The sequence below is a fragment of the Micromys minutus genome (genome assembly GCF_963924665.1).
Source record: "Micromys minutus genome assembly, chromosome: 4".
Lineage (NCBI taxonomy): Eukaryota > Metazoa > Chordata > Mammalia > Rodentia > Muridae > Micromys > Micromys minutus.
Genome location: NC_137973.1, coordinates 40,524,624 through 40,552,596, shown reverse-complemented (window position 1 = coordinate 40,552,596; position 27,973 = coordinate 40,524,624). Strand labels below are relative to the sequence as shown.

The 27,973-nt window shown below is 36.0% G+C and overlaps 1 protein-coding gene across 3 annotated transcripts in view; it reads left to right on the top strand.

Annotated features, from left to right (window-relative positions):
• CEPT1 (choline/ethanolamine phosphotransferase 1) overlaps window positions 1-27,973 on the top strand; it is a 41,749-nt gene that overhangs the window by 1,345 nt on the left and 12,431 nt on the right. The window contains exons 2-5 of one of the 3 annotated variants that reach the window (XM_080916397.1): window positions 5,976-6,382; window positions 11,991-12,138; window positions 12,758-12,899; window positions 24,513-24,597. In XM_080916397.1, the coding sequence (XP_080772523.1) occupies window positions 6,044-6,382; window positions 11,991-12,138; window positions 12,758-12,899; window positions 24,513-24,597 (714 nt within the window). In that variant the 5' untranslated portion in view covers window positions 5,976-6,043. Of the gene's footprint in view, window positions 1-3,662; window positions 3,733-5,975; window positions 6,383-11,990; window positions 12,139-12,757; window positions 12,900-24,512; window positions 24,598-27,973 lie in introns of all 3 variants that reach the window. The other 2 variants (XM_080916396.1, XM_080916395.1) reach the window with 2 other exon arrangements.

Below are 27,973 nucleotides of genomic sequence, written 5' to 3'. Positions count from 1 at the left end.
TACTTGCTGTGTAGACCAGATCCCTGCCAACTCAGGGATCCACCTGGCTCTCTACCTGCTGAGTGCTGGGATCAAAGGTGTGCACCACCACCCTGCCATAGTTTACTCCTTAAACTGGCTAGAAATGCCGCTGGTGTTCATTTTGAGGGGTGTTCATTTTGAGGGCTACACAGCACTGTTTTAAAAAAGAACATAAAAATGAACACAGCTCCAGGCTTTTGATCCCTCCTCCAAAGTTATTTCCCCCTTTAAGGAACACACAATTTCATTTCAGCAAAACACCAGATCTAAGCTTCCTTACTCAGTACTATCTGCTCCTAAGTACAGAAAAAGCTCCCCCTTTCCCTCCCCTGACAAACATGTTTTAGGTATCATTTGTTAAACAACGCTAGACTTAATCCTGTGTTCCTATTAGTTTTTGTTTTCTTTTCTTGCTCCTGTTTTTCTTTCTTTTTTCTTCTATGATCCCTTCCCTAATAGTCTCAGCCATTACTGCTTTAGTGGCAGAGGTCAGAAAGCTGTGCACTACTGGATCCTATTGAAAAGCTTGTAAACATACTGCTGAATCAGTGCTGATAAAAACCTGCCACCCTTGTACATGGGTGGGGGCCATAGGGGTGGGGCAGAAGGGAAGTTCTAGAATTTCACCCAAGTTGGATATTGTGTAAGTTTACCTTATGCTCAGCAGTTGAGTTTTCTGTTTCTGTTTTTGTTTTAAATGTGATATTTATCAGATGTGGCCCCCAACCCCCATCCATGCCAGGAATAAGGTGGGTCAGACACTGCTAACCTGTGTTCTTAATGGAACACCAGTTCACATTTCTTGAGCATGTAGAATGGGATATCTTTCTAGGTCTGGAACAACCAAGTTCTCATTAAGTACTAGAAAAATCATACGCTAATTTTTTTTTTTTTTCTCATGTCAGTTATGGTATGAGATTGGGGGGAGGGGGGAGGAATGTTAACAAGACAGGAATGGAACATAAAGAACACTGCTGGGGGTAAAGACAAAATAAAGCTCTACAAGCAGAAAACCTTTAAAGTAAGATAAGGGAGACAGGAAAGTAGAGCACTAGAGTCAGGTTGTAGCAGGAGGGAGGGTGTTTACTGAGTCCAAATGGAAAGGTTACCACAGTGGTCAATATTGTAAACTGAATTTCCACAGGCAGCCAATTTCTTTTTTAGTTCAAAACTACTTTCATAATTATGAAAGCCTGTTCTCAGTTAACAGGCTGTACTCTAAAATTGTAGGCGTTATAACAAGCTCATTGGTAATTTTTCATTCAATCTAAGGAAAGATGTTTTCTGCATGCCTTGTTGGACATAGGCCTGACTCCACACACAAAATTTCAAGCAGTTGAGATAACTTCTGTTAATATTTGTAATGTCTTCCAAATTCCATTGTCACACTCTTTAGTCTTCCTCTCCTAGGCTTCTGTTTGCTGCTCTCTGCTGCTTTGGCATGCATTAGCTTTTTATTTGGTAAAATTCAGATACCCATGGTTTGCTGTTGTTTCCCTATTGGCACTAGCTCCTCTCCCATGGGATTGCAGAAGGAAAGGTGGAGATGACCTGGAGCAGTGTCAGCAACTTCTCTGGCTGTTGGCATGAGTTGAAAGTAAAGCAGTCATCAGTATGTGTTTGTGCCTGAATTCACATTTATAGTGCTGTTACTACTAGCTGTACAGAGAGACATTGTTGCCACATTAAAATGTTCAAAACTCTTTGTGTTTTTAAAATGTATGGTTTACATAATGGCTAGATAAGAAACAATTTTTCAACAATGTATTTTTTTAATGAACAATAAAAGGTTAAAAGAAAGTAGGTCATGAGGGGAAAAAACTTAAAAGGAAAGTATCAGTTTGTCCGCTAGTCCTGCCAAATGCTTAAACTTAAAACCATTAGGATCAGTTTCTTGTAGCTATTCAGTGCTAAAATAGGCTAGTACCCTCTGTGTACTGCTTTTAACAAAATAACAAACAATATGAGAATGAAACTGAGCCAACAAAATAGAAATAGAACCAGCTAAACTTTTTATTTTTATAGATTGCCAAATATTAAAAAAAGTATCATCCAGTTATTTATAGAAAAATTGGCTACTATAGTTATATGTGATAACAGATGCCTATAACATTATCAAGCAGGAGGCTGAGACTGGAGCTTTGAAAGGTTCAGGTCAGCTTGGAACTAGCAAATTCTAGGTCAGCCTGGGCACACACAATGAAATTCTATCTTAGAATATGAAGGGAGAAGTAGAGAATAAAGAAATTAACTCCTATAAAGGTAGATGTTTGGGTGATTGTAAGTCTTTCAGTCTAAAGTGATAACATAGCTGTTTACTTAAAGCATTATTTAAACATTGCTGTAGCACACCTCAGTTGCTTAAATTATATCTCTGATTATTCTTTAGAGTTTTTTTTTTTTTTTTGGAAATTTGCTTAACTTTTTTTTAAACCAAAGAAGGACATACATGATTAGCAGAGATTTTAGACATATAAGTAAGTTTTTGGAATATATATATATATATATATATATATATATATATATATATTGGAATATATATATTCCAAAAACTTAGATTGAATGAAAAATATATATATGGGAGAGAACATGCTCTGTATGTGACATTAACATTGTACTCACTGCAAGAATGTTCTTCCTGTCTGTGCTACAACTATTTTCAACTTTTTCCATCTTTTTGCCTTAGTCCCTTCCTTTATTATAAGGCTTTATGCCATGTTTCTCCATTATAAGGCAGAACCCAGTGCTCTCAGAACTACCCTGCCAAGGCAGATTAAACTAGTTCTTGTCAACAAAAAGGGAATGGCGAGGACAACTGACTAGTTCCATTGTTAAGATACCTGAGATCCCAGATCACATTATAAATTCCCATAGTGCACTATTTCTGGGAACTCCATATGCTTCCTGGATAGTTTTAAACCAGAAGACACAGTATACCTCTTGGTGTGGTAGGTTTGTTGTCACTGTCATTGTAGTTCCATCAGGATTATCCTTGCTTTGTTTCATTGTTAATCCTCATGTGTTATACTCCTCTTATTCAGTAATGATGGATTTCTCATGAGATTCTTTATTCTTTTTTTTAATATTTAATTCTTTCAAGAACTTTCTGTTTTCTAGTTTTCAGACTTTACTTAGTGAAATTTCATCTCTCACCTGAACTAGAGTCTTGATTTCATTGGCAACATCTCAAACTAAACACTGTGTATATCAGCTGGGCATAATGGCATACACCTGTGGTCCCAACTACTCCGTAGGCTGAGACAAAGTGTTCGTGCAGATATTCAAGGCTGACTGACCTACATAAGCATAACAAGATCCTATCTTTTTCTAAATTGAAAAAAAAAAATTATACAATATACTTTTCTTACAATAAACTTTTCCCCTCTCCCAACTCCTCCCAGATTGTCTCCGCTCACCCAACTCCAGGGCGTCTCTTTATCTCTTTTAAAGAAAAACACACACAAAAACTCAAGAAACTCACATATACAAACAAAAAATAAATTAAATCTATAAAACTACTAAATCAGAAACCAAAATATGCAAGTAAAAGTCCAATTTGACAAAAACGTTCAAACAAAGCTTAATAAGACAAAAAGTCTATGAAAATGCTATTTATTTTGTCTTGACCAATTTATTTCTAGGTCTGCCCTGGAGGGTAGTTAATATACCCAGTGAAATCCATCAGAGAAAACTATTTTTTTTCCTTTGCAGGTGGGTATCCGTTGCAGATTGCATCCTGGTTAGGGATGGCTTTCATTCCTACCTTTTAGTGCCGGGAACCTATCTGGTTTGAATCTGTGCAGGGCTGTATGTGCTTTCAAGTCACTGTGGATTCATATATGCATCCGTTCTGTTGTGTCTGGAGGACATTATTTTCATGGGGCCCATCCTGTTTAGGACTGAGTGCTCCAGGTATCTCACCGTCTGCATATTGCCCAGTGTGGCTTTCTGTATTAGTTCCCATCTACTGCAAAAAGCAGCTTCTTTGGTGATGGCTGAGCAGAGCATTGATCTGTGAATATAGGAGAATGTCATTAGGAATCATTTTATGATGTATTCCTGTAGCACAGTGATTTTCAACCTTCCTGAGACTGCAACCCTTTAATACAGTTTGTCATGTTGTAAGTGACCCCCAACCATAAAATTGTTCTTGTTGCTGTTTTTGTTAATTAATTTTGTTAACTAATTTTGTTACTGTTGTGAATTATGATATAAATGTGTTTTTTGATAGTCGGTGGTAACCTCTGTATAAGGGTCATTCAACCCCAAACGGGTTGAGACCCACAGACCTAAACCACTGCACTTTTAGAAAAATAGTATTTTGTTTTTCCTATCACCCATGGCCTATCTAGTCTTAGGTTCTTGGCCACCCTAGCAATGTCAAACAAGCATCACGTTAATGGACCTTAAATTTAGTAAGAGAGTGGTTGGTTACTACTACTACGTTTGTACCACTGTTGCACCAGAATAATGAAATACTACTTAAAAAACAAAGTAAAACAAAACCTCTAAGGCTAAGTGTATATTCTGAGGAATGGAAGGGTTGGGTATCAAATAGGAGGCTCTGGGTTTAATACCTAGCACTTCCAAAAGGAAGGTTGCATGGATTCCTTTCCTTTCTGACCCTATCCCCAATTCCCCTTTCACCCTTCACCCCAGAAGATGACAAATTAGAAACTTCCCAGCTACTTCTTTAAACATAAGTGGTCTAGCTGCTGTTTTCTTCTGTTCCATCTCTTAACATTCATTCAATCTCTAAGAACTTTCTGTTGATTCTTCTTTCTAAATAGGAATTACTAGTACTAAATAGAAATTACTAGTTTTTTGTCCTTTATATAGGCCCTAGTCACTTAAAACCATTGAGATCATGAGCTAATTTGTAGTGGTTCTTTCTATTTTGTCCACTATGATCAATAAATATAGAACTGTCCTACTAATATTGAAAAGACTCTTAATTATTTCCTTATATGTTTGATTATAATAATTATGTTGTCTCTGGTCATTTCTAATTCAAGTGCAGCACTTCAGGGAATAAGTACTTAAAGGTTCTTATGGCTGTCACTCATCCACTTTCCCTGTTCTCTTACTACTTGACTTCATCAGACCACCTGCTGATACATATGTATATAGTGCTGTTCTAGTAATTTTTTTTCTGTGTACAGTATCACCTGTAATACAATCCATTATCCCTTTCCACCAATTAAAGTTTTATCTTTAGATTTAGCTTTAATGGAAATTCTTATGTTTGTCTGACAGTCACTTAACAATTATGTGATTTGAAAATGTTAACTAGTCTCTGTGCCTTAATTTTCTTTTTCTGTAACAATTAGGGTAATTAGCATATATACTCTCACACTTCTAGGTTTGTTATGAGGGTAAAACTAATTTATAAAGGGTTCTTAGTTTGCAGGGTATAGGTGCTTAATAAATATTGTCTATGATCATTTAAAAATGTAGTTTTTTAAAGAATATAGTTTAAGAGGAGAGTGTTGTAACTTAATAGTAGAGCACTCGCTTACAAGTACAAGACCCTGGGTCTAGTCCTCAGAAACACACACACGAAAGCATATGTGTAGATACATGTAAAATCATTTTACTAGGTTATTTATTTAATATTAATTTGCTAAGTAAGCTACCACCTCATTTTTCTACACACGTGTGTGTATATGTGTGTGTGCATCAGTGTATAAAGTAACTGGCCTGTTTCCAACATTTGTTCTTAGTGTTAAGTAGAAGTAGGGTAAGGCGGGATGTGAGCCAAAGAATCTAATAAGCTGTAAGTGTAGAAGTGTATGACTATTAAGGTTCCATAACTTCACTTAAAGGAAGTTTATATATTTCTTAGTAAGAGCTAGAACTAAAATTAGGTCCCTACACTAGCTGTTTGCTGTTAGTTCTGTTAGGCTGACTTTTAAATTTTAATTAACTGGTAATATATCTCCCCCCATCCCCAGGTAAATAGCCATAGGAGGCTAACAAACAAGACAAATCATTGTCTCTAAGTAGAAGAAAACCAAGATCCATGAGTGGGCATCGGTCAACAAGAAAACGATGTGGAGATTCTCACCCAGAGTCCCCTGTGGGCTTCGGGCATATGAGTACTACAGGGTGTGTACTAAATAAATTGTTTCAGTTACCAACACCACCACTGTCAAGACATCAATTAAAACGACTAGAAGAACACAGGTATCAAAGTGCTGGACGGTCCCTTCTCGAGCCCTTAATGCAAGGATACTGGGAATGGCTAGTTGGAAGAGTACCCTCATGGATTGCCCCAAATCTCATCACCATCATTGGACTATCAATAAACATCTGTACAACTATTTTGTTAGTCTTCTACTGCCCTACGGCTACAGAGCAGGTAAGAGTAATGTTTGCTATAGTCCAGAAACGTTGTAATTGGGATTCTTAGGTCATTTTATATGAAGACAAAATATTCTCACAGATATTTGCTATTTTAAATATCCTATAAAGACTTCAATGAATTGCATAAGTCCTCCTTACTTTATATAATACTATTGCTTAACAAACACAAGAAGGGGTATTTGAGATGGCTTGACTATAAGCAAGGCTTCTCAAAAGTGTTTTCTCAGCCAGGTGTGATGTCAGATGCTATAACACAGCACTGAGGAGGCGGATACAGAAAGGTTCTGAGTTGGAACCAGATGTTGCTCATAGGAAGTTTAAGACAAATATGTCCTGACCATTTGTTCCACACACATCTCAATAGCTTTTTTATTTTAATTCCTCTTTTATTATGAAAACGTGGTTAATACAGACTGTGTGGATACATTTCTAGTTCCTTCTTTTTGGAGACATAATTTTGTTCTAAAGGTCAGGTTGACTTCATATTTTATAACTTCCAGTCTTGTGCTGAGATTACAAACACACACCACCATGCCTGGCTTATTTTCTCAAATAGTTTTCTATATTTCAATCAGGATACTTACAGAGCAAAATCAAATACAGTTGTATAATGACATCACATTTCCTTTGAGCTGTTTCTCAGGTGGTTGTCCAAAGCCTGGACTCCTGACCCCAAAGGATTTGGTCTAGGTTTATGTATCCTTAAAAGGGAATAAAATAAATATAAATAAAAAGCAAGTGGTTGGTTGCAATTGAAATTGCAATTGATATAGCTAATCTTAAGCTATATCTAGAAAGAGAATTAGGGAGTAATGGAATTAAGGAGTAAGAGAATTGGGGAGTAAGAGGTTTAAGAATGACTCAATATTAATAATTTATTGAACACTGCAGAATGCACTAGGTAACCCTGGTTCCCTGTGAAACTTTCTTGCAATTTTTTTAAGTGATTTAGATTTACTTGAGTACAGAGTAGAAAATGGTCTGATCACAAGGAAGTTTGAAAAGTTGCTGTGAGGAAGCATCAAGGTGAAAAATAACTTCAGCTCTCTTTCAGTACTCTCTGCATGGAAGGGATAATGTCCTTCAAATCTGCATGGTAGAAACACTTGTTAGACTTAGCCTAAGATACATTAAACTAAGTCACAGCTATCTTCTGTGGTAAGTCTTTCATCTCCATGATGGCAGTAAGATACCTAAGTCTAACCCTTTATTTAAGTTTTATTTGTAGTGTTGTAAGAATGAATGTATTCAGGATGTCTAGCATAGAGTGCTCAGTAGATAGAAGCTGATTATTTGTTTTATTTGGTCAAAGAGAGTAAGTGTATGACTTCTTCCCAATAACTCCTCCCATTCCTGATTTCTTCTATGATATATATATATATATATATATATATATATATATATATATATATATATATATATATATATATATATGTACATACACACACACACATTATGTAGAGCAGACATATAAGTCCCCCTTCAGTATTTTGTTTCTCTATATTTTATAATCAAAATTCTATAAATTTATCCTCAAAAGAGATTCAGTTCATTGTATCTGATTCTTTTAACTATTTTGCCAGAAGTGGTGGCAAAGATCTGTGTACATGTGTTGTGAAGGTTCTAAACATTTTTATGCTAAAGATTTTTTAAACTTTCTGTTTTTCAATATCTTTTACATTATTATATAATTACATCATTTTTCTTTTTTCCTCCTTTCAAACTCTCTGCATCTAGATAACAATCACACTGATAGAAATGAAGTTTATTATTTGAATGGCTTTAACTGGGTTTGTTTTTGTTAAGAAAAGAAAAGTGGTAGATGGGTTAAAAATGAGAAGGAAGTTAAAATCTCTATAGAAATAGTGACCTCATTTATATGTTTGTTACTAAAATATTTAAATTTTATCTGCTTAGTAGCTTAGATTTTGTTTGATTCTTTTGTTGTTGCTTTTGGGCTTCTTTGTTTGTAGAGACAGAATCTTCTATAACTATGATTATAAGCATGTGCTACAAGGCCTACTAGGCTTTTTTTTTTTTTTTATTGTTGTTACTTAGTTTTATATTGTATGGTCCAGAGAGGTAATTTAGTGGTTAAGAGATATTACTCTTGCAGAGTTAGGCATTTAGAACTCAAATCTGGTGGCTTGTAACCACCTGTAATTCCAGCTCCAGGGTCCAGCATTGTCTTCTGGCCTCCAGAGACACTTGCACTAACATGCATATACCCATATACCCACACATAGAGTCATAAACATAATTAAAAATAATGAAATACTTTCAATGTGTCTCTGTTTAGTTTCTGTTTCTATGATCTGTCCGTTGGTGAGAGTTGGGTGTTGAAGTCTCCCACTATTATTGTGTGAAGTTCAATGTGTGCCTTAAACTTTAGTAACATTTCACAAATGTGTTTTGGTATTTTTGCCTGCATGTCTGAGGGTGCTAGATCCTTTGGAACTGACGTTATAGACAGTTGTGAGCTGCTATGTGGGTGTTGGAAAGGCAGTCATCTCTCCAGCCCATATTGCATGTCTTCTACACATGAACATTAAAACTGAGTTGTCCCATTACCCGTGAGTTTTATTGAGTTGCCAGTTTGAGCGAAACATGTAAAATAGCAGGAAAGGCAGTGGTGGTAGGCACAGGAGGAAGCTGGTCATGTATCTGCAGGCAGGAAGCAGAGAGAGATGAATGCTGTTGCTCAGCCACTTTTCTCTAGTTTCCTTTCTCAGTCTAGGATCCCAGTGCTGAGAATGGCCACCAATTATCTGGTCTACTCTCCTCAGTTAACCTTTTTGAAAACAGCCTCATAAATATACCTAGTGATGTGGTTCTAGGGTGATTCTAAATCCTGTCCCATTAACAATGAAGATGAACCATCACACCCACCTTTTCTTACTGTCCTTGCATTGCTACAGGATTTGGCAAACTGGCTTTCTTACATTCCTGTCAATTAATAGTACCTGACTGGTACATGGGCTCCTTCCTTTGCCAGGCTTTTACCTAAGCAGAGATCACACTTGGAGTAGGAGGTTTATTTTGAAAACAAAACAAAACAAACAAACAAACAAAAAAACCCTTAGAGTTGTAAAATAATGGGAATAAGGAAAAAATAATTAAATATTAGGCGTTTTTACAGATTTACATAAAGGAAGGAAAAGATAAAACCAAGAAAACCTTAGTGTCTATTTTTTTGTGCTTATAATTGATATTTTGCTTTTTCCTTACGTTGTGTACACACTAATAGTTGAACTCATTTGTTTTCATAGGAACACACTAGCTCATTAAAATCCTAAGTAGGTCCCAAGAAGGTCCTGTGTTTTATTTAGCTCTCCAAAGCGAAGCAATTTAGTAGCATTTTTGTGGGTGGAATTGTTGCTTGTATGAGTAAGGTAGTATTTAGCTACCTGATTTGAGCATTTAAAAAAATATAAACTGATTTTTTAATCTGATTTTACTTAATTTAAACCAAAATATTTACACATAGCTAATGGCTACTGTGTTTAGACAATAGGTTCTAGAGTCCTTCACAAAGAAGGAAGAATAGTTGTGAGTCCTAAAGAGGGTCTCCTTCGTCAGGAAGGGTTCCTTGGCCGTTTCAGTCTACTTACACGCACATCATGTTACGTTCAGCGTAGTGACTTCAGGATTTGTAACTGTCTTCAGAGAGGTATGTATTGTGTGGGCCTTTTTATAGCCTCCATGTTAATTCTGGAGCACCAAGAAAATGTTTAAGGGAAGATCATTATTGTTTAAATCTAACTTATATGTAGATTTCTAGCAGAGAAAAATCTCTTTTTAGTATAGCATATGCTGAATATTTTATAACTCTTGAATATTAATATCATGTAACTGGATAACTAAGAAAATCCTATGATAATAACTTTTATTCATTGTCTAGACAGGAAAATATACAACATTTAAATCAATATTAGTGTTTTTTTTAAAGACAGTATTCTTTAATGACGTATCTATAAATACTTGAAAAATAATGTTCAAGGGCTCTGCAAACCAGAGCATCTTGTTCTGGTGTTTTTTTATGAACCCTTGTAATAGCATGTTAATAATAAGTTTCTTAATAATGAAAATGGGAAAATATTTTTTGTTGGCTATTCTCAAACATTCTTAGTATGCATTTACTATATTGGGCACCAGAAGTCCTGCAGTGAAGAAGTGAGAAATGTGTTTAATGCTATGAACCTAGTATTTACCTAATAAAGTGAAAGGGAACTATACTAGTTCTTTTGTGGTTTTGATTGTTTAGGCAGCATTTCTAAGTATAGTGACACACTCCTGTAATCCCAGGTGTTGGGGGGGAAGTAGAGGTGGGAACGTGGAGGCAGGAGAATCAGGGATTCTGGGGTAGCCTCAGCTACAGATAGTTTTGATTGCAGGAGCCTGAACTATTTCAGACCTTTACTCATAAAATAAGAAAGTTTTTGGTCAGGTAGGTACTATATGTCTGTATTCCCAGAATTTGGAAGGCAGAGGCAGAAGGATTTGAAGGCCATATTTGGCTATATAGAGAGTTTGGAGATAGACTAGGCTACGTGGTTCTCTATTTTAAAACAACAAAAATGAAGACAGAGACAACTATGTAGCCAAGGTTGGCCTGATGTAGCTGTCTCTGGACAGGCTCTGCCAGAGCCTGACTAACACAGAGGCGGATGCTTTCAGCCAACCATTGGACTGAGCAAGGAGTCCCAATGGAGGACTTAGAGAAAGGACTGAAAGTTGGCCTTGAATGCTTGATCCTGCTTTCACCTCCCAAATGCTAGAATTGTAAGTTGTCATACTATGCAGGACTAGTTTGCTAATTAAATGCCAGGAAGAATTTAGAGGAGACAGTGTAGTCCTTCATAAGAGTCCTGAAAAGTTCCTACAAAGTACACTCATCCTTTGATATTTGTAAATTGTAAAAAAAAAAAAAAATTCTACAACTTCCACACAGAAATCAGTCTGCAGATGCTTACGTACAGGCATATAATCTACATATACCCTTCCATATTCTGTAAAATATCTCTGGATTACTTGTAGTGGTGAGTACAATAAACATACTCCTACGTAGCTGTGTGTGGTATTATTTTAAAAAGTAAGAAAAATGTCTGTATTTGGTGCAGATGCAGATTTTTATACTTTAGAAATTTGGCCAATTGAATCCCTGGTTAGGGAACCCAGAGATACAGGGGATCTATTGTACTTAATGCAGACCTTGCTGGGCATCCTTAAAAACAGGGAATTTAATTCTGCTAACAGTTCCAGTTACCTCAGGTGTCAGTAAGTTCTTCACCATTTAGTGTTTCAGTCATCTCTTCCCCAGCTTTCAACCAGGAATACTTCTAGAGAATGAGGAGAAAATTGGGCTGGCAAGATGGCCTCCATGAGTAAAAGCAGTTAACTCTTAGCCTGAAGACCTGAGTTAATTCCTGAACTCACGTGGTGAAAGAAGAGAACCTCTAACCTCCACATGTTCTGTGCATGCCCACACTAGCATGCACACATGCATACACACCAAGTAAACGTGATTGAAATGAAGACTGATCTGATGCAAAAGGCATTTAATCCAAACTGATAATGCAATGATCGGCTTGTTTATTTCACAGGCACCTCTGTGGGCTTATATTGCCTGTGCTTGTGGCCTTTTCATTTACCAGTCTCTGGATGCCATAGATGGGAAGCAGGCCAGAAGAACTAACAGTAGCTCTCCTTTGGGAGAACTTTTTGATCATGGCTGTGACTCTCTATCAACAGGTATTGTTGCTTTTTATGCTGAGAATTCTTAACTGATAGAAACAGTATGATCATCAGTGTTGTGATAAATTTAGTTAGTTCTCAAGCAGATTATTTTTATATTAAATTTTAGTGAGTTTTTGTTTTTTTTTTGTTTTTTTTTTTGAGACTTATGGTTCTGGTTAGTGCTTGTTCACTGCTTTTTTGGGAAACTTAATTACCACTGAGCCATATCACAAGTCCCTGTTTGTATTTTATTTATTTATTCATTTATTTATTTTGAGACATGACCTCCCAGTGTAACTAAAGCTGGCTTTGAACTCTTCCTGCCTCAGCTTTCTGAGTGCTGAGAAAGGTATGTGCTTGGTAGCTCCTGCAGTACCCTGAAAGCTTTTACTGCTAAGTACTACTATCACTAAGAAGAGTTCTCAAAAACATGGTGAAGTATTTGCTTTGAAGAACTTTGCTTCAGCTTAGTGATCTAAAATCATTAAAAAATGAAATGAAATATGACATTAAAGTTAGGGTGTAAACATACGTAAATATCACATAACTGAACGGAGATTATCTTTGTCTCATCTAAGGTGATTTTCAGTTCTATTGCTGCCATCCAGTTTACACTGTTGTTTTTCTTCTGCAGTTTTTGTGGTTCTTGGAACTTGTATTGCAGTGCAACTTGGAACAAATCCTGACTGGATGTTTTTTTGTTGTTTTGCTGGGACATTCATGTTCTATTGTGCACACTGGCAAACATACGTTTCTGGAACATTGAGATTTGGAATGTAAGTAATGCTTAATGGTGATTTTGTTGTTGCTTTTAAATATGGAAAATATATCTTATAGATAATAAGTATTAAGAATTGATCAAATCAGTAAACTAACTTAAGTTTTTGAAGTAAACTATTTAAAACTATTTTTTCTTTGTCCTATGTCTTTCTGTACTCCTGTGGGAATGAAGTACTGGAGTCATCCTGTAAACATTTTGAAAGGATAATGAAAAGCAGTAGGCCTCACTTATCTTCACAGTTCTTTCCAAATTTACTTTTTTATCAGATTGTCTTTTTACCTTAATTCCATATCTTATTTTGACATATAAAAATTATTTTCAAGAAAGAGTTTTTGAACTGGAGCGATGGCTCAGTGGTTAAGAGTGTGCCTGTTCTTACACAGTACCTGACGTCAGTTCCTAGCACTCAGCTGAAACTGCAACTTCATCAAACCTGAATCCCTTTTCTGGGAAACAAACCATCATGTGATTAAAAAAAGGCTTTTGGTTTTTGTTCTTAGAAATAGGAGAGTTTTTGAAAACAAGAAAAGTCTTTTTATAAAGACTGTAGTTTAATTATGTTTCAGTATTTTATACTATTTTATGAACAGTTCTATAAAAGAATAATAGTAATTTAATAGTAACAATATTTTTTCTACCAACAAAATATTTAAGAATGTACAAATAACTTATAAGCATTTTTGACCTGAATGAAGAGTTTATACCTGCTCGTCAATACTTTTCATAATAATTAATGTAAGCTAGTCTTAGAATGTGATTAAGGGTAGCATTCACCATCTATGTTTTCTTTGTTTTGTCTTGTTGAATTTATTTTTATTTGATTTTTTTATGGATGTTTTGCCTGCATATATATCTGTGAATCACATGCATTCAGTGTCTTCAGAAACAGAGATATCAAGTCCCTTGAAACTGTAGTTATAGATAGTTGTGAGACACCTGTGGGTGCTAGGTGACCATTTCTCTAACCCCCACAATGAAAGCTATTTTGTAAAATGGATATTTTCTTTATTTGCATTTTACATGTTACCCCCTTTCCTTGTTTCCCCTCCAGTACCCCATATTCTGTCCCCTCTACCCGTTTCTATGAGTGTGCACCCTGACCCGCCCACACACTCCTGCCTCCCCAGTCTGGCATTCTTCTACACAGGAGCATCAAGCCTTCACAGGACCCAGGCCCTTTTATTCTATTGATGCTCAACAAGGCCATCCTCTGCTACATACGCAGCTGGAGCCATGGCTCTGAATGTGTACTCTTTGGTTGGTGGTTTAGTCCCTGGGAGCTCTGTGGGGTCTAGTTAGTTGATACTGTTGTTTTTCTTACGGAATTGCAAACACCTTCAGCTCCTTCAGTTCTTTCTCTAAATAACTCCTCCATTGGGACTCCTTGCTCAGTCCAATGGTTGGCTGCAAGCATCCATCTCTGTGTTAGTCAGGCTCTGGCAGAGCCTGTCCGGAGACAGCTATATCAGGCTCCTGCCAGCAAGCACTTCTTGGCATCCACCTCTAAGTGTCTGGGTTTACTGTGTGGGTTTCGTGTCTGTATATAAGATGGATCCCCAGGTAGTGGAGTCTCTGGATGGTCTTTTCTTCAGTCTCTGCTCCATGCTTTGTATCCTGTGAGCATTTTGTTCTCTCTTCTAAGAAGGACTAAAGCATCCACACTTTGGTCTTCCTTCTTCTTGAGCTTCGTGTGGTCTGTGAATTATATCTTGGGTATTTTAAGCTTTTGGACTAGTATTCACTTAGAGGTGAGTGCATACCATGTGTGTTCTTTTGTGACTGGGTTACCTCACTCAGGATGATATTTTTTAGTTCCATCCATTTGTTTAAGAATTTCATGAAGCCATTGTTTTTGATAGCTGTATAGTACTCCATTGTGTAAATGTACCACATTTTCTGTATCCATTCCTCTATTGAAGGATATCTGGGGTCTTTCCAGCTTCTGGCTATTATAAATAAGGCTGCTATGAACATGGTAGAGCATGTGTCCTTGTTAGATGTTGAAGTTTCTTTTGGGTATATGCCCAGGAATGGTATAGATGGGTCCTCATTTAATACTATGTCCAGTTTTCAATGGAACTGCAAGACTGATTTCCAGAGTGGTTGTTTCAGCCTGCAGTCCCACCAACAATGGAGGAGTGTTTTTCTTTCTCCACATCCTTGTCAGCATCTCCTGACACCTGAGTTTTTGATCTTAGTCATTCTGACTGATGTAAGTTGGAATCTCAGAGTCATTTTGATTTGCATTTTCCTGATGACTAAGGATGTTTGAACATTTCTTTAGGTGCTTCTTAGCCATTCACTATTCCTCAGTTCAGAATTCTTTAACTCTGTACTGCATTTTTTAAATAGGGCTATTTGGTTCTCTGGTGTCTTGCCTTCTTGAGTTCTTTGTATATATAAATATACAAATATCTGATATTTGTATATTTTGGGTAGGGCTATAGCCCTCTATCAGGTATAGGATTGGTAAACATCTTTTCCATATTGGTTGGTTGCCATTTTTTGTCCTATTGACAGACAGAAACTTTGTCTTATAGAAACTTTGCAGTGTTATGAGATCCCATTTGTCGATTCTTGATCTTAGAGCAAACCGTTGATGTTCTGTTCAGGAAATTCTTCTATTAGTTTCACTATATCTGGTTTCATGTGGAGGTCCTTGATCCACTTTGATTTGAGCTTTGTACAAGGACATAAAAATGGATTGACTTGCATTCTTCTACATGCTGACCATCAGTTGAACCAGCACCATTTGTTTGAAAATGCTGACTTTTGTTTACTGTATGTTTTTAGCTCCTTTGTCAAAGTTCAAGTGGCCATAGATATGTGGGTTCATTTCTGAGTCTTCAATCCTATTCCATTGATCTACCTGTCTGTGTCCCAGTACCATACAGGTTTGTTTCTTTTGTTTTATCACCATTGCTCTATAATACAGCTTGAGGTCAGGAATATATTACTTTCAGTAAGATGGCCACTGTAACTATATTAATCTTGCCAAACCATGAGCATGGTAGATCTGTCTATTTTCTGAGATCTTCTTTAATTTCATTCTTCAGAGACGTGATATACTTGTCATACAGATCTTTCATTTGCTTGGTTAGAGTTACACCAAAGTATTTTGTATTATTTATGACTGTTGTGAAGGGTGTCATTTCCCTAATTTCTTTCTCAGCCTGTTTATCCTTAGAGTAATGGAAGGCTACTAAGTTGTTGGAGTTAGTTTTATCTCCAGCCACTTTGCTGAAGTTGTTTATCAGGTTTAGGAGTTCTCTGGTGAAATTTTTGAGGTCACTTAAGTATACTATCATATCATCTGCAAATAGTAATATTTTGACTTCTTTCTTTCCAATTTGTATCCCTTTGATCTCCTTTTGTTGTCTAATTGCTCTGGCTAGGACGTACAGTGCAGTTATCTATATTGAAGAAAGAGGGACATGGGGGCCATTCTTTCTTGTGTCTAGTCCTTAATTTTAATAGGATTATTTCAAATTTCTCTCCGTTTAGTTTGATGTTGGCTACTAGTTTGCTGTATATTGCTTTTGCTGTGTTTAGGTATGGGAACTGAATTCCTGATCTTTCCAAGACTTTTATCATGAAGGGGTATTGAATTTTTTTCAAATTCTTTCCCATCATTTAATGAAATGATCATGCGTTTCCTTTTTCTTTGAGTTAGTTTATGTAGTGGATTACATTGATGGATTTCCTTATATTGAACTTTCCCTGCATCCTGTGAATGAAACCTACTTGATCATGATGGATGACCATTTTGATGTGTTCTTGTATTCCATTTGCTAGAATTTTATTGAGTAATTTTGCATCGATATTCCTAAGGGAAATTGGTCTGAAGTTCACTTTCTTTGTTGGATCTTTGTGTGGTTTAGGTATGAGCATAATTGTGACTTCATAGTATGAATTGTGTAGTGTTCCTTCTGTTTCTGTTTTGTGGAATACTTTGAAGAGTATTGGTATTAAGTTTTCTTTGAAGGTCTGATAGAATTCTGCACTAAACCCATCTGGTCCTGGGCTTTTTTGGGGGGGGAGAGGGAGACTTTTAATGACTGCATCTATTTCTTTAATGGTTATGGCATAGTATAGATGATTTATCTGATCCTGATTTAACTTTTGTACCTAGTATCTGTCTATAAAATTGTCCTCTTCATTTAGATTTTCCAGTTTTGTTGAATACAGACTTTTGTAGTAGAATCCTATTAGTTTTTTAATTTTCTTAGTTTCTGTTGGTATGTTTCCCTTTTCATTTTTGATTTTGTTCATTTAGATACTGTCTCTGTGCCCTTTGGTTACTCTGGTTAAAGATTTATGTATCTTGTTGATTTTTCTCAAAGAACCAGTTCCTGGTTTTCTTGATTCTTTGTATGGTTCTTTTTGTCTTTACTTGGTTGATTTCAGCTCTGAGTTTGATTATTTCCTGTGTCTACTCTTGGGTGTATCTGTACATTGAAGAAAGACACGTGAAGTATCTCACTGTTATTGTGTGAGGTGCAGTGTGTGCTTTGTGCTTTAGTAAAATTTCTTTTATGAATGTGGGTGCCCTTGCATTGGGAGCATAGGTCTTCAGAATTGACAGTTCATCCTGGTAGAATTTTCCTCTGATGAGTATGAAGTGTCCTTATCTTTTTTGATAACTTTTGGTTGAAAGTTGATTTTATTCAATATTAGAATGGCTACTCCATCTTGTTTCTTGGGACCATTTGCTTAGGAATTTTTATCCAGCCTTTTACTCTGAGGTAGTGTCTGTCTTTTTCACTGTGGTATGTTTCCTGTATTGAGCAAAATGCTGGGTCCTGTTTATATATCCAGTCTGTTAGTCTATGTCTTTTTATTGGGGAATTGAATCCATTGATGTTAAGAGATATTAAGGAAAAGCGATTGCTGCTTCCTGTTATTTTTGTTGTTAGAGATTGAATTATGTTTTTGTGGCTGGCTTCTTTTGGCTTCTTTGAAAGATTACTTTTGTGGGGTATACTTTCCCTCCTTGCATTGGAGTCTTCCATCTATTGTTCTTTGTAGGGCTGGATTTGTGGAAAGATGTTGTGTAAGTTTGTTTCTGTCATAGGATATTTTGGTTTCTCCATCTTTGGTAATTGAGAGTTTTGCTGGATATGGTAGCCTGGGCTGGCTATTAGGGTCTGTATGACTTCTTTTATCGCTTCTATCCAGAAGCTTACTGTAATTTTGATAGGTCTACCTTTATATGTTACTTGACCTTTTCCCTTACTGCTTTTAATATTCTTTCTTTGTTTTCTGCATTTGGTATTTTGATTATTATGTGACCGGAGAAATTTTTTTTTTTTTTCTGGTCCAGTCTTTTTTGTAGTTCTCTAGGCTTCCTGTATAATCCTAGGTAACTCTTTAAGTTTGGGACGTTTTCTTCTATAATTTTATTGAAGATATTTACTGGCCCTTTAAATTGGAAATCTTCACTGTCTTTTATACCTATTATTCTTAGGTTTGGTTTTCTCATTGTGTCTTGAATTTCCGGAATGTTTTAGGTTAGGAACTTTTTTGCAGTTTGCGGTTGGTTTTTGTTGTTGTTGTTTTTTTTTTTTTTTTTTTTTTTTTTTTTTTTTTTTTTTTTTTTTTGACTGTTGTGCGAACGTTTTCTATGGTATCTTCTTCCCTGACATTTTCTCTTCCATCTATTGTATTCTGTTGGTGTTGCTTGCATCTGTAGCTCCTGATCTCTTTAATAGGTTTTCTATCTCCAGGGTTGTTTCCCTTTGTGATTTCTTTATGCTTCTCTTTCCAGATTTAGATCTTTGATAGTTTTATTCAATTTCTTCACGTGTTTTGTTGTGTTTTCCTGTAAATCTTTAAGGGACTTTTGCATTTCTTCTTTAAGGGCTTCTACCTGTTTACCTGTGTTGTCATGTATTTCTTTAAGGGAGTTATTTATGTCCTTCCTAAAGTCCATTATCATCATCATCGGATATGATTTTAAGTTAGAATCTTGCTTTTTCTGTGTGTTGGGGTATCCAGGGCTTACTGTGGTAAGGGAACTGTGTTCTGATGCCACGTAGCCTTGGTTTCTGTTGCTTAGGTTCTTGTGCTTGTCTCTCGCCATCTAGTTATCTCTGGTGTTAGTTGGTCTTTCTGTCTCAGACTGGAGCTTGTTCCTCATATGGGCCTGTGAGCCTTTGATGTTAGGAGTTAGAGCACTCCAAGGAGGCCAGCTTTATCCATCAGGATTTGGGTATGCAGGGCTATGGGACAGCCTTAGTTCTGGGTGCAGATGGAAACCTGAAACATCCTGCCTGTTTCAGGCTGCTCTGCAGTTTCTGTGCCCTGCGAGCTCTTAGTGGGTCCCTCTTTGGACAGTTATTAGAGTCAGAGTGGGGTCTCACCTGTGGGCCTAGTAGTGAGAGCACTTTCTGGGCAGGATTTGGGTATATTGGGCTGTGAGACAGACAGCCTCAGCTCCAGGGTGCAGATGGAGGCAGGAAGGGTCCAGTCCTAGGCTGCTCTGCAGCTCCTGTGCAATACATAATTTTTAGAAAGGATTTTAAGTTTTTCTAAGGCTAAATACTTTGTATTTAAAATTTTGAGGAAACAAATATGCTTTGGATACATATTTCTGAAGTTTGTGAGCTACATCTTTTAATACTTTGCTGTGTAGCTAAAATCCAACCTTCTTCCACAGTAAATATTAGTAATTGTGACATCTAAGCAGACCCTTGCCTCACAGTCCTGGTAGATTGAGTCAGTGCTGCTCCAGCTCTTTAGGTTTTACTGACTTGATAGGAAGGATTGGGGAAAGATATAAAGTCAGAGAACTCAATAGAAAAGCTGGTCTGGAGAAAGAAGAAATATTTTATGAGTAGACACAGAAGTACAGAAATACAAAGTCCCTTCAAATGACCTGGGGTTGGGTAGTGCCAGATGCAAAAGATGTGCTGAAAGTGAATAGAATTCATTTTGTATCCTGAAACAAAGGAGTATTGTGTGCTGTAAGATATATTGTATTCCTCTTCCATTTATTAGTGTTGGCTTTTAAGAGAGAACTATTGTGATATCAAGCTCATTTGTAATCAGTCATCTTTTAATGACTGTTTTAGATTACGTGAAAGTTCTTATTTCTGCTCTTAAGTCTTAATCCCTTTAACTTTCAAATTATGAGGTAGGGTTATAAGTTAAACTCAGGCCATACTTTTATTTTGTATTGCTGTAATAAGGCCATTTACTAAAACAACTCTTGGGAGAAAAGGGTTTATTTTATTGTATGGTTCAGTCCATTATGAAGGCAAGACCAGGCAGGAACCTGGAGAGAGTGACTGAAGCAGAAACAGTCAGGGGGTGTTCTTACTACTTGCTCTTTGTGGCTTGTTCAGCCTGCTTTCTTAAACAGTTCAGGAGACTACCTTATTAGGGGCAGTTCTAGCTAGAACTTTACCCTGTGGGCTGTACTACATCCATCACTAATCAAGAAAATGCTGCATACTCCTGTCTAGACTGGCCAGTCTGACATTTTGTCAGTTGAGGTTCCCTCCTTTCAGATGAAACTACCTTGTGTCAAGTTGACAAAACATTAACCAACACAGGCAGGTACATTTTGATCTGTATGTTCCAGAGTCTTTCGTTTATGTGTTTGTTTGGTTGCTGGTTTGGGTGCTAGGGGTTGAACTCAGTCTTCTCATTCTAGGTAAGTGCTCTTTCCTGAGCTGTGTCATCAGCCCTAATTGGGGTTTTTGTTAGGTGATCTCAGAGAGATCCTTATAGGTCTCACCACCTATACACTCTGAGAGTATATTCAAAACATTTATTCCTATTAAATTTACAACTATAAAGGAAGGGTACTGATTTGTTAGGGTTAATTTTATATCTAGCCACTTTGATGAAGTTGTTTATCAACTGTAGAAGTTATCTGGTAGAATTTTTGTTGTTGATTATGTATATATACTATCAAATCATGTGGAAATACCTTGACTTTTTTTTTTTGCCAATTTGTAACCACTTGATCTTCTTTCCTTGTTTTATTGCTCTAGCTAGAACTTCCAGTAGTATATTGCATAGATACTAGGGGAATGGGCATCCTTTTCTAGCCCCTGGTTTTAGTAGGGTTTCTTCAAGTATTTCTCCATTTAATTTGATATTGGTTGTATGGTGCTTTTATGATGTCTAGGTGTGGGCCTTGAACTCCTCATCCCTCCAATACTTTTAACAAGGAGGGGTTGTGTATTTTGTGAAATGCTTTTTCAGCATCTATCATGATCACTTGATACATTATACATATACATACATACACACACACACACACACATATATACACAATTTTTTTTTTGGAGTTTGTTTATATGGTGGATTACCTTAATGGATTTTTGTATAATGGTTTTAGTTTTCTTGGATTCAGTTTTTGAGAATTTTATTGAGTATTTTTGCACCAATATTCATAAAGGAAATTGGTCTGAAGTTCTTTCTTTGTTGGGTCTTTATGTGGTTTAGGTATCAAAATAAGTGGCTTCATAGCATGAATTAGGTAGTGTTCCTTCTGCTTCTATTTTATAGAATAGTTTGAGGAGTGTTGGTATTAGTTCTTCTTTGAAGGTTTGGTAGAATTTTGTACTAAAGCCATCTGACCATAGGCCTTTTGGGGGGGGGAGGGGCGGGAGCAGTTAGGAGGTTTTTTTTTAATTTTTTTAAACTATTTTAAAAAAGATAAAAGAAAAATTTAAACATTTTTTGCATAAATGTATACAAATACAATTGTGTCAGTGCTTGGCTTTTCTTTTTTTCTTTTTTTTAAGGTTTGATACTCTGTATTAAGGTCTGTATTAAGTTACAATGAGCAAAAAGTACATGTAAAACAAGGTGTAACCCAGAATTAGTCAATGTTTTCTTGGTGTGTAAGGATTGAGCATGACGGGTTTTTTTGTTTTGTTTTGTTTTCTTGGACTTCACACAGTCTGTGAGTTGTTTCTGGGGCAGTCCGAGCCTCTGGGGTTAGCATCCCACTATCAGTGACTGCATATTATGTCTGTTCTTTTGTGACTGGGTTATCTCACTCAGGATGATATTCTCTACATGCAGCCATTTTCTTAAGAATTTGGTTAAGTCACAGAAGCAAGCATTTCCAATAGACTACAAGAGATGGAAGAGAGAATCTCGGGGGCCGAAGAGTGAGGAGATTTTTAATGACTTGTTCTATCTCCTTAAAGGATATGGGCATTAGATAGTTTACCTGCTCTTGATTTAACTTTGGTATGTGGCATCTGTTAGAAAGTCATCCATTTCATTTAGAATTTTCCAGTTTTGTGAGTATAGACTTTTATAGTAGGATCTGATGATGTTTTTAAATCTCCTCCATGTTTCTAGTTGATTGATTTCAGCCCTGAGTTTGGTTACTTCCTGCTGTCTACTCCTCTTGGGTGTGTTTGCTTCCTTTTGTTCTAGGGCTTTTAGGTCTGCTCTTTAGTTGCTAGTATAGGATCTCTCTAATTTCTTTATACTTACACGGGCACTTAGTGCTATTAATTTCCACCTTATCATTGTTTTCATTGTACCCCATAAGTTTAGGTATGCTGTGTCATCATTTTCATTGAGTTCCAGGAAGTCTTTTTTTATTTCTTCCCTGACCAAGTTATCATTGAGTAGAGAGTTGTTTAATTTCCATGGGTATTAGAGTTTTCCTTTGTTATTGAAGTCTACCCTTAGGCCATGGTAATCTGATAGGATACATGGTATTATTTCAATCTTCTTGTATAGGTTGAGGCTTGTTTGATATGGACCAATTATACTGGCAGTGTTGGAGAAGGTACCATGATGTGCTGAGAAGAAGGTATATTCTTTTGTTTTAGGATGAAATGTTTTGTATATATCTATTAAATCCATTTGGTTCATAACCTCTATTAGTTTCCCTATGCCTCTGTTTAGTTTTGGTTTCAATTATTTGTGAGAATGAGGAAGTCTCCCATGGTGATTGTGTGGGGTTCAGTGTATGTTTTGAGCTTCAGTAAGGTTTCTTTTATGAATGTAGGTTCCCTTGCATTTGGAGCATAGATGTTCAGAATTGAGACTTTCTCTTGGAGGTTTTTCCTTTGATGAATATGAAGTGTCCTTCCTTATCTTGCTTGATGTCTCTTTGTTGAAAGTTTATTTTATTGGATATTAGAATGGCAACTCCCTCTTGTTTCTTGTGAATTAGTATATTGGTGTAGAATTGGGAAAAGGGGGGAGGAAGAGGAAGATTCTAGAGTAGAAATTATCAGGCAGTAGAACAAAATGGCTAATTTGCTTTGCTTTTTGAGACAGCATAATCTCAAACTGAGGAGCTAAGGGTGGCCTTGAACTCCTTGTTGTCCTGCCTGTATGTGCTAGATACTTTCCACATCCAGCTTGCCTATTTGATTCTTTATCCAGAATAGGTGAGAAAATGGTCTTCATTATATTATGTATATTAATTTCCCCCTTATCATTGTTATATAGTATCTTCTCACTTCTTTTTTCCACTTGGACCTCCCTAATGTTTTGAGATAGAAGAGGTAGGAAAATTAGCACAAGATTGTTACTTGTCAAAATGTTCACTGCAGCCACTAAAAAGAAAGAAGGATTGTCTTTCTATCATATAGGTTAAAGACATGTTTTTAAAATTGGGTGCCAGTGGGATAGAATGTAATTCAGTTGGTGTAGTGATTGCCTAAGCATGCACAAAAATCTGGGTTTTAACTCTAGCCTGGGTTCCATTTGCAACCTCATAAACAGGGTTAATGGGACATGGTTACAGTCTTAGTGCTCTAGAGGGTAAGAGTTGGGAGAACAGAAAGTAAATGTCTTCCTTGGATAAATACAGATTTTGAGATCAGCTGAGATAGGGACCTTGATTTTTTTTCTTCTTTTTAAAGTGTTTTCCATAGTGCTACAGGCATATAATTATAATACTGTAAGTAAGGTAGGTAGATCAAGGCCACCTATGTTCCATAGAAATTTCTAGGCTTCCATAAGCTCTGTAGACTCTAGCTCTAAAATAAAGAGTTTAGTCCCAGGCAAAGGGACTGAAGATGTACTACTAGCTCGATGGTAAACTGCTTTCTAACATGCACAAGGAAGGACCTTGGTTCGATCCCCAAAATTGGGAGTAATTATTCTGGAGAAAGATGAATAACTTACATATCACAAACTTTTATTTAAATTCCTTTATATCTCATTAAATAATGTACTAAAGTCAAATCAAATATATTTTTTTAGGTATCTCTGTTTCAACTCAGAAATCAGAAGTTAGGGGCTAGAAATACAGCTATCTACAAGAAGGTCTGCATGGTTTCTATTACTCGAGTGACCTTTGATGTAATGAAATTGCATATAAAGTAACATTTGCCCCTTGTCAGTAATTGACTATATTCTTAGTACTAATGTTTCCAAGCACCTACTTACAAGTCATTTTAGTGTGTTACAGTTCAATCTACTAATGTGATTTGAATAAGGAATATTTGTGTGTGCACAGGATATTATAAGAACATATAAATTGTCATTTAGTGTGAATGTCTTTGTAAATGGAATGCTTCCTTTGAAGTCTAGTTTCTGCTACCTGTTTTAATAGGGCTCATTAGAAAAATATCTGAGTAAAGTTATTTTGAAATGTTTGTTTCCTTATACATAGATTGGATGTTACAGAGTCCCAGATCCTAATTATATTATTCCAGCTTCTCTCAGGAACCGTGGGGCCTTGGTTCTGGAACTTCACGGTAACTGCTAGAATATTAATGCAGTCTAATGAACAATGGCGTGAATTCAATTAAGACAGCACCTTTGTCATGCACAGAATAATTGAAGAAATGAAACTTTAAATGCTTCTGGTGGTATTTTACAGATAAATGTTATTAGAAATAAATTAATCTTTTTAAAAATAGGGCAATAAAAATCCACCCTTTGTATTTATATAACAAAACTTTTCAAAAAGCACTATTTCTGATGTGGATGACAATTTTGTCTCCCTTTACCTGTAGAACTTAACATTGTTGGCAATCTATGTAATATTTTATAAAACAAATACCTTTCCACCATTTTTATCTTTTATCATATTTACCTTTTCTTTCATATATATATATGAAAGAAACATATGCATTGATAGATTATATATACATATATTGCTATTTGGAAACAGCAAGCAGAGTTTTGTTTTTCACATAATTGAGTGACCTCCTTATTCAGTTTAGGAAACATTCTGCTTACTTTCTTAACTTTTCAGCATGTCCTTTGACTCTTGTAGTTCTGCTTGTATTAACAGTCTTAGTGTAAACAAAACAAACACAATAGCTCCGTAAACTTAAGCTAGAAGCCAGACTCTTCTAGTGTCAGTTCTGTTTCTTCTAACACTTTACTCTCTTGTGGTTTTGAAATTACCCTCCGCTCTTTTGTTACTCTAGCCATCCTTTGAATGCCTTCCCTTTTTCCTTCCCCCCCCCCCCATGTATATTTCCTTAATAAAGTGTTATCTGCTACTACTTTTTTTTCCCTCTCATGTTAGAATTGTAGTTTTGACATTGTGACTTTTAGAAAATGTTTCCCTGGACAGGTAATCCAGAATCCCTTAAACTATAACTGGAAAGTTTATTTACTACTAGGACTAGAACTTACATTCATCTTACTTTGTCATTCAAGAATGTTAGAGAAAGTTTGTTCCTATAAAAACATGACAGCTCATTCTGATTAAGGCTTCACTACCTTTATTTCACTTTGTCAGCAGAGTAGTTTCTGAAAAGCACATTACAGCATTCTAAACCCACTTATCAGTGACAACAAGGATTTTTGGAAACAAACTATCCTTGGGACATGGAGAATTCTGAAACATATATTTGTAGGTTCCAGAAGTAGAACAAAAGTCATTTTCATTTGAATTTACAATGTGTTTGCATAATTATTTAGAGTTCACTCTTCCCCTCTTTACCCTTCTCTCACAAAAGATCTTAGCTTTAAGCTCATTGTAATTGTCTAGACAAATTGTTTTTGATTGCTCAATAACTATTGCTTACAGCTAACCACATACCTATATTATCAATGCGACTAACAGTCAGAAAATAGGCAGTATTATTACTCCCATGTTGTTTTTTTTATAAAAATAATAGACATTTGGTTCAGGATTTAATAATTCAGTGTTTGAGTGTTTGCCTAGCATACCCAAAATCCATGACTTTGGTCCCCAGCACCAGAGCCCTGTGTGCTATGCTAAAATGTTTTTGGAAACCAATACACTTAAATATGATTAACAATTTTAAATATGCTCTGTTTTCTCCAGGTATGCTGTTTATTGGGTACTGATTTTTAAAGATTTCTTTTCCTCCTTGTGGTTATTAGGTTGTCTTACTTGATCATTTATATAGTGATCAGTGTTTTATTCACTGAAATTAAATCCCAGATATGTTCATTTAGTTTTTTTCAAAGTGGAAGAAATATGCTTTAGGAAGATTGTTATGAACTTTTTTCTAAATGAATTTACTAGCCTTTAAACTATCCTCAATTGTGTACTGTATACTAGCAGTGTTTGCTAAAATTGAACTACAGAAACATCATCCTGGAGTGATAGGAAAACATATAAACATAGGACAAACATCTCAACTGATTGATGGGTTAAAAAATTAAAGACTTTCAGAATGACATAAGAACACTCCCCTTGCCTATCAAGGTCATACTTAGGTTCTCAGGAACTGGAAAAGTCACTGTAGAGTTTCCACATATATAAAATCCTAATGTTCTCACCTCCTAGGGTAGCTGTGAAGATAGAAAGTATTGAAAACATAATGCACTCATGGCAACATACGTCACAGAGAGAGAATCTTCTTTTTAAGGCCTTACCAATTTCCAATACTGTACAGACTTCTTCAGTAGGACAGCAGTTCTTTAACTGCATACTAACGATGCTAAATGAGCTGAGAAGACCATTTCTTCTATTTCTAAGGCTGCCCCTTAAGTCTGGGCCTGCCCAGTTCTGCTTTAGAGGACTTTGGCTATATTTGTTTCTATTTATAGTTTTCAGTGGGCTTTCACTTTTTAATTTTCTCAGAAAATCTAGGGATCCATACTCATATAGTAGGTAATCCTGCTTATTTCTATTATTTAATCTTATTTAATATTTCTGCTTATTTAAAAAACTGAACAGACTCTTGTTCTCTCTGTATAGTGTTTGAATTAAAAGTACTTTAGTTATCATTGAGCTGTATGGTTAACATTATCTAGTATTAATGAAAGCTTGTCATGTACCATTTGCCCCTTATCGAGGGCAGTTGTTTGTTTCTTTTTTCTACTGTGAATTTACACCTACTGCATATTATATGTTAAGGTTGCAAATAGTAAGCCAAGTTACAAGTCAGTTATTTAGTATTTATCTGTAATAGAAATGGTTATACCTACAAATTAGCTGCAAGTGTTATCTTTAAAAGTACTTAAAACACAAGTAAAAGAAAGGTGGATTAGATTATCCTCTCATGTTGGAAGGAACGCTGTGCTAAATTCTGGGGAAAGGTGATGAGTATTGTTATCATCTCTTATGGATCCCTTGGTATCCCTCATTTCAAATTGAATTAGAACTTAAACCAAATGCATTTGTGCATTTATATCTCTTTAGAAGATGAGACTAAAAGTGAAACTTGGAAAATAGAGGCTGTGTTGTAACTTAGTGGTGGAGTGCTTATCCTCTTGTATTAGGCCCTGGATTTATCCTCAACACTATAGTAAGAGGTTAGGGAATTTCCTCATAGTTTAGCAAACTTAAGTAGCTTGGGTTATTACACTTTACTTGTAAAGGCCATTTTCTTTCTCTGATGTAGTGATTGCCTTTCTTCTAGCCTCTGCAGACACCACACACACACACACACACACACACAATGCATAAACATATATGCAGCCAAAATACCCATGCTTACAAAATAAAATGATGGGAAGATTTGAAGAAATGATTGATACATGGGCTTAGTTATACTTTGAACCTGATTTTGACCTTGGGCTGCTGTCCTCATAGTCACAACACCCAGAGTCTAGGAAGGTTTAGACTCTACAGTCTACAGGTTTTTTGCTTTTTGTTTTTTGTATTTTTTTCTTCCCATGCTTTTTTAATGATAGCCATCT